General features: G+C 31.1%; 1 protein-coding gene across 1 annotated transcript; it reads right to left on the bottom strand.

The window, feature by feature from the left end:
• Positions 1–420: 420 nt before the first annotated feature.
• LOC145095820 (uncharacterized) lies at positions 421–2,533 on the bottom strand (the record flags this gene model as incomplete). The annotated part of the gene is made up of 2 exons (XM_079033640.1): positions 421–1,272; positions 2,113–2,533. Coding segments are annotated over 2 exons (1,185 nt in total), but the record flags the coding sequence as incomplete, so codon positions are not given.
• Between the last annotated feature and the right edge of the window lie 5,533 nt (positions 2,534–8,066).

Here is an 8,066-nt window from a genome sequence, read left to right as displayed (position 1 = left end):
CATTGTGTGCGCAACTTTAAAAGTGATAATATAGTCTAACGTTTGTCTTTTGATATAGTACGTGGCTAATAGCAAAAAGCTAATGATACATAATTGGCTATCCATAATCTCTAACTGCTAGCTATCTTTTTGTTTTAATATTTGGCATCAGATTAGGTATCAACGGAGAGCTTCCGTTGCTTAGAGACTCTTAAGCTTGCTGAAAAACTAGAATTTAGCTAATAAGCTAAGCTGCCATAACCTATTATTTTGTTTTACCAAACAACAAACCCATAGTCCATTCTTTTTTGCATTCTTTTCCAATTAATAGTGTGATAGTATACTTCAAACACAAAACCAATGTGCCACGAGATGAGGAAACAAGTTTTAAATGATAATGACGGATGGAAGTCATACTTTCAACTATCTTGGAAGGTTCCATCATTTTATTATTAAATATTCTTTATTACACCATTAAAGTCGTAGTAAAAATATAAGTACTATAATAACGAGAACAAGAAAAAGTACTCTATCTCTTGCATACGACGCCTCGCCCATCTATACCGCTTTGGCAACTCAAGCTTGGCAACTGCAAGTTAAGTGAGGAATCGTCTTCCTCGGTGCTCTTAAACTTAGCAACAGAACAATCAGTCGCAAATGAATCTGTACTCACAAACTTACTATATCCTCCCATCACAGGCATTAACACCCCCATCTTCACCTTGCTCACATAGTTATTCCTATAAGTCTGTCCTAGAACTCCATCCACTTCGTTACTTAACGAGAAGAACTTGAACTTGAGATCAAGATGAGCAAAGCAATCGTCATTGGTTATATCATAATTATGGATTCTTGATTCTTCATTTGTTATTGGAACAACTTTGGCTGTGATCCTGAAGAGGTTTTCAACTTCAACAACGATATGGTTGGTGTCATGAATCCTAGTGATTGATGTCGTAAAAGATTGCCATTTGGCACCTTCGCTTTTTGGGATAAAGATGTTTTCCCCGTCAAATGTAACAGAGATACGGTCAATTGTGTCATCCCAAGAAGAAGTCTTTTGAGCACTGATTTGTACTTTGTGGTTGTCGAAAAGAACCCCGATAGATTGGACCCAAGTAAAGTCTCTGCCCATGTTTTTGTTTCTCTTCCCAATGAAGTGGCCATTGATGTGGAGGTTGTTATCGGCAACAAGGCAGAAATCTTGATCCTTCTTTCCATGGAAGTAGAAAGTGATGCCGTCACCACCAATGAAACGAGGATCTTGACACACTGCTCCAGGCATATCACAATCTGTAATTTACGATATACAAGCACTTATGAGATTCATTGATAGCTGTTTAAACGTAACATTTAACCATAGCATGCATTAATTTGTAAATGATGGAATTAAACCTCATTAGATAATATCAATATGACTCTTGAATACTCCCTCCGTCCCAATATTTTTGTTCACAGACAAAAAACACACAGATTAAGAAAAACACTAATTACCACTAACTTTATATAATAAAATGACAGTTTTGTCCTTACTTTGCATTTAATATTCCATTAAATGCTTAGTTGGTTAAGTAATAATGAAAGAGTATTTTGGTAAAAATGTTATATATTTTTAGATGTGAACTATTATTTTGGGACAAACCAAAAAGGAAAGATGGACTATAATTTTGGGACGGAGGGAGTATTTAGTAGAGAAAATGACTAACGTCTAACGAGCCCAACGAAGTTTCAAACCGTTTAAAAAACCTCAATTATGTTTTGTCTGTTCAGAAAAACCCAACAAACTTAACATTTGTCTAAAAAAGCTCAAAAAAGCTCAACTATGTTACATTCTTATTCAATTCTATGGAAATCACCATATTGGGAAAATAATTTGTAAGACTAACGAAGTTTTAAAACCGTTCAAAAAACCTTATTTTGTCTCATCAAAAAAAGCCCAATGAATTTAACATTTTGAACACACAAAAAATGATTGAGATTTTTTGAACGGTTTGGAAACTTCGTTGGGGTTTTTTAGACAAAGGTTAAATTCATTGAGTTTTCTTGAAAAGATAAAACATTATTTGGGTTTTTTGAACTGTTTGAAAACTATTTATAAATAAAATGAAAAAAATAGAGTTATGAAGGACTTACTACAAACTGGCTTGCAAGAAACACAATCAACTTCACATTGACCAGGACAAGAAGCAGGGCAGAGATGCTCGGATGCATAACATTTTGGGTAATTGTGGTTTTTGCATTTGACTTTCTTTGGTTTCGAAGGTGGAGTAGACCATGTAGGAGTTGCAGGTGAGGATGGTGTTGGTGGTGTCGACTCTTTTTGTGGTGCAGGGGTGGTTGGAGGTGGTGAGGATGGTGTTGGAGTTGGAGGTGTGGACTTTGGCGGTGAAGGGGTGGTGGTGGGAGGTGGTGAGGATGTTGGTGGTGTTGGAGGTGTGGACTCTGTTGGTGGTGAAGGGGTGGTGGTGGGAGGTGGTGAGTAAGGTGTTGGTGTTGGAGGTGTGTACACTGGTGGTGATGGTGTAATGTCGCCACCACAAACAGGTTTGCACGATTAACAATTAACAGTGCAGCTATCTGGACAAAACTTAGGACAAACATGCACTAAGTTATGACATTCTTTGTAACTTGGGTCCTTACAAGTTGCATGGCTAGGGTTGTTAATTCCAGGTGGTGTTTGGGCCTCAGCAAGAGCCACCAGTATGAATATCACAACTAACATAACATGACAAACCAACGACTGAGTCATTACAACCCAGACGTAAAACGCTAAATAGATCTTGAATTTAGATTGTAATTAATGTAACCGTATAGTGAATTGTTGTCTATGTATTGAATTGGACAATTGGTGCTTATTGACACTGATATTCTCCATATATATATAGTTAAATGAATGCATGAACCTCCATAATCTATATATTAAGCTATATATTAAGTAGTAATTAAGTACCTTCGGTTCAAGGTATCTTTCAAACCCCTTCATACTACTTTTAGTGTATATATGGCATCCCTCGCACATGCAACACTTTCTACAAACAGAATCCAACTTGTTAGATATTCCACCAATGTTAACGAACAATCAGAATGAAACCAATCGCGACTGTTGCATCGCAAGCATTTAGTGAAGCAAATGTTTAGTATTACCTATGACAAAAGGAGGTTTATGGTAATCTTTAGAAAATTAAAGTTGTAGGGTAGTTTGTGAACCCAAGTCGGTTATAGAATGAGTGAGTTTTAACCCATTTCGATCAATAAAAAAAGAGTTCCTACCGCTATATGTTTTAATGGGTCGCGAATAGGTAAGTAAAGTTAGCATGTACAGTAATAAAAATGAAATGAGTCAAGCTATCAAAATGTCATCCAAAATAGACTGAATTATTCACCATCTTTAAAATCATTTTATTTATAATATTGGATAGCATGTAATTGAAATGAAATGAGTCAAACTATCAAAATGTCACCCCAAATATACTGATCAATTATTTACCAATTCTAAAATCATTTTATTTAAAAATTTGGATATCACTATCTCAATTGGTGGTAGTGTTTATAATTAATATTTAAGAATTAAGATATTAGTTGTTTACGGAACTTACAAAAGATGGTCAACAGAATTGTTGAAATGTTATCCCGACGGACCCCTACTTAAGATACCAAAATAAGATAAGAAAGATGACAAACTTTAAATTGAGGCTTCAAAAAATCTCAACATGTTGACGTAAGTTGCAATACGAAGCGATCCTTTTTCTATCTACATTGACTTCCATGAGTACCATCTCCAAGTAAGAATCATCTCATATTATATTTACTCATAGAATATGTTCACTAAGGCATCTTAGTTTCACATGCTCATCAAAGTCAAAGTCATCCCATAAAAACCAAATGCGTTTTTTTTTTTTTTTTTTTATTTTTTTTATTTTTTTTATTTTTTATCTTACACGTACAAGTGTTTTTTTTAGAATATGACTATTACAAAAAACCGATCAACATTCTAATAAGCGGAACAAAAAAGTTTTATAAAAATATATTTGGTAGCCAACATGTTTGGTTGGTTATACCCCGTGAATTAAGTAATCACGTTACATTACTAGAATATTTGAATTTAGCTAAACAAAATTTCCGACGAATTTGTTTTGTTGGAAATATCCGTCTAGTTTCCTACAAACTTACAACAAAAATAGAATTTAAAAAAATTCCAACAAATTCCCTACGGAATTAGATACCATACAGAGTCAGTTGGAAGCGTGTTGGAAGTTTCCTACAAAATACTAACAAACAATTAATTAATATTTAAAATTAAAAATCTGTTGGAACTTGATACGAAATATAGTAGCGGGAATAAAAGTTTTTTCTCATCTTTTCTTTTTGATTTTCCCTCCTCCTTTTGCCTTCCCTCTTTTTTAATATTATCATTTTAATAAATATACTAATTAAAAATTCATATTATTATTAATATAAATATAATAATTATTATTTAATATTGATATTAATGTAAATATAACAAATAATAATATTTTTTTTATTGTTATTGTTATTATTTTCTTATCGATTTTATTTTAATTAATATTTTTAATATATAAATATATTGTTTTATTAATATTAGGCTTATTATAATTATTATTATTATTACTATTATTATTATTATTGTTGATGTTGTTGTTGTTGTTATAATATTAGGTTTACCATATGCATAACTAATTAACTAGACATACAAAATATAGACATACAAAATATGTACACATACTAATAATAAAAAAATTAAGCAATAATAAAGCTATTATATATATATATATATATATATATATATATATATATATATATATATATATATATATATATATATATAACTTTGTTCCCTTATTAATAGTAAAGTTGCATGTTTTTTGTTAATTTTGCCTTTTATTTTTTTAGCTATTTTAACACTTTTGGTCATTTTAATAAAAAAATTTATATTTTTAGGAACCTTTTAATATTAAAAAGTTTATGTTTTTTGTCAACTTTGCCCCTCATTTTTAGACATTTTGACACTTTTGGTCATTTCAATAAAAAAATTTACATTCCTTAGGAACTTTTTAATATTCAAAGTTTGGCCACAAAACTTTAAGGAATTGACAAATTTAGTCACTTTTCTAAAAACTTGCTAAGTCCAACCCCTTTACTTCTTTAACCATTTTGACACTTTTGGTCCTTACAATCAAAGCTTTTATATTTTTTCATAAAAAACATAAAAAACGGCCAGACGCAAAGCCCGGGTTTTTCCGCTAGTTATAATAATAAAACTATTAATAATAAATCTAATATCATATTTGTGTAACCATATATATATATATATATATATATATATATATATATATATATATATATATATATATATATATAGCTAGGTTCAAATGTTTCTAGCAACTATTGTGTGCATGAAAATTAGAAAAAAAATAAATCATTAAATAAATCATTTAAGGGTATTATAGTAATCTTTGCATAGTTAATTATGGTAGATCAACAACAATTCCTTATCACGCAAGAGGCAAAGATAAATATAAAACATTAGCCCTAAATCGATTTCACCGCTTCCCACCACCCCTGTAAATCGATTGAAAACAACGTCGAAGAGGACACCTTCAAAGGACGGTAATACCATTTTTTTCTTCTTCTCTCTTCCACAATTGCCACTTCCATATTTGATAAAATAATCAATTGAAGATTAATTGTTTGATTGAAGATTCATATTTTCGCTCAGCCAGAAACCAAAAGACTCAGGTGAAGATCTATGTCTCGTATTCAACAAGCAGCCATGGCGACTGAAGTTCAGAGGATAATGACCCACCTTATCGTACATATTCTTTCCTTCTCCAAAACCAACTTAATTAACTGGCAACCCTAATTGATTTCCCGTATTTTCACTTTTATTTGAAGTTACGACTAATAGAATCTTTAACTCTTTCCTCTTAATTCTAGAACCTAATATTCAGATTCCTTCAAAGTGTAAGATCTACTTACATTTTGAAATTCATTCAATGGTTTGTTTGGACGAATTGGATGATTTTCTGAGTTTTATGTTGTGTGTGAAACAGAAAGCGCATATCCAGATATGGCTGATTATAATTTCGTATGTTTGGTTGTTTGATGTAGGGGTTTGATGAGTACATGAATTTGGTTCTTGAGGATGCAGAGGAAGTCAGTATAAAGAAGAAAACCAGAAAGGCTCTAGGTCAGTTAGCTTGAATATCCTTTTTTCTATCTTCCTCATGATTATCCTTCTTTCTATCTTTTCTGCCTAATAACCGATGCCTCATACATATGATGCATTCCAACTGCTCGATGAAATGCCAGTAAGAAGTTTGATTAGTCCTGTGTAAGACACGTGTTGCTTTTATGTTAAAGTATACTCAAATCCAACTTCAAAATGTCTTTTTCTCTCTTTGTAGCCACAGTAAGAGCTGCATTTTGATTGTCAATGTCAAACATGAAACTTTTCAACTGGGAAATAGTCAAATAGTGTTTGATCTATAGTTATTACTATAAAAAGAGTTACACTTTGTTTCTTGATATCTTATATGTATAGCTCTGAAAGATCTATAACTTTTTCTTTTTACATTGCATAATAGAGAATCACTATGCTATGTGTAGCAACCAAACTCACAAGAAGTGCACTATCTTCAGCTGAAAATCATTCATCATTCTTCAGAAAACAGTCATTCTTCACCAATTATGTGGGAAGAGAGTCTGGAATAAAGCATTCCATTCCAGGGGACTATCATAAATGGGTTTCAATTCCCACCCACAACTTTTCAAGCTTTGCTTATGGCTTCACTCCATTGAAGCACAAGCCATTGGAATCCCTCATTAATGTTGAGAGAGAAAAGCTTCAAACTCCAGAGGATCTAGCTTCAATTTAGGATGATGTATGTTTCTTTCACTTGGTGATCTCTTTCAATTTGAATCCCATTAGTTTTCGTGAATTATCTTTTTTCTTAATTTTAATTTCCAATTATGTGTTACTTGGATTGGTTCATATTAGAATGCAAACACATGTTCATTCTATGAGAATATAACTATTACATAAAACATGTGTTGCTAGTAGTTTTGACAGAATACATTTATACATGCTTTAGAATGTTTATCGTATAGAAAAAAATAATATGATTTAAGTGAATTCTGTTATATATTATGTTAGAATTTATTTATATATATGCATTATGTTAGAATGTCTTCTAAGAATGTTTTTTAACAACAAATATTTTTGTTTAACTGGTAATGCTAACGAGTAATGTATTCTGTTAGAATTTATTTATATATATATATATGCATTCAGTTAGAATGTCTTATGAGAATGTTTATTAACAACAAATATTTTTGTTTAACTGGTAATACTAACGTAAAACTAACGAGTAATGTATCTTATTCTTTCAGAATTGCATGGAGAATGAATTCAATATTGATCATACAAAGAGAAATATTTGGAATCGAGTTCAACAACAAGTATATATGCGAAACTCAAGTGGATTATATGGACCACTGAATTCAAGAATGAATTCAAGAATGCTATTTTTTAAGAATTTTATTCATTTTTGATGATATTCTGTTAGAATATGTATAAATATATTAAAATGTATAAGGATATTAGTCTGTAAGAATATGTATGAATTTGTATGTTATTTCAGATGTGTATTAAGAATAAAATCATAGACCCAACTTGGATGTATATGAATAATAATCTAGAATTCTTAAATCAGTTTAATTATCAAAAATACCTGTATTGGAAATATATTCTGCAACAATAAGATCGAAAATATATTTATTAGTTTATGGTTGGCATTCAGTCATTCTGACAGAATAAAATCGAATTTTGAAATTTGAATTAATTTAAAAAATTCAGGTTTTTTAAAATAAGGGAATTAAGGTTCCCTTAAAATTTGAAAATTTCCTTTTTTAAAATAGGTTAATTGACTAAAATGCCCTTTTGCTGAAATTTGTGTGATTATATGATACATGCTACCCTATTGTAATATCATAGACCCTCAGATCATGATTGTTGATTCTATTCATCCGGTGGTCCAGATTTGTGCATTCTGGCACACAATAGTTAG

The sequence above is a fragment of the Lactuca serriola genome, chromosome 3 (assembly GCF_051521515.1).
Source record: "Lactuca serriola cultivar US96UC23 chromosome 3, Lser_US96UC23_V15, whole genome shotgun sequence".
NCBI classification, from domain to species: domain Eukaryota; kingdom Viridiplantae; phylum Streptophyta; class Magnoliopsida; order Asterales; family Asteraceae; genus Lactuca; species Lactuca serriola.
Note: the sequence above shows the minus strand (reverse complement) of the source record. Positions and strands in the feature narration are given on the sequence as shown.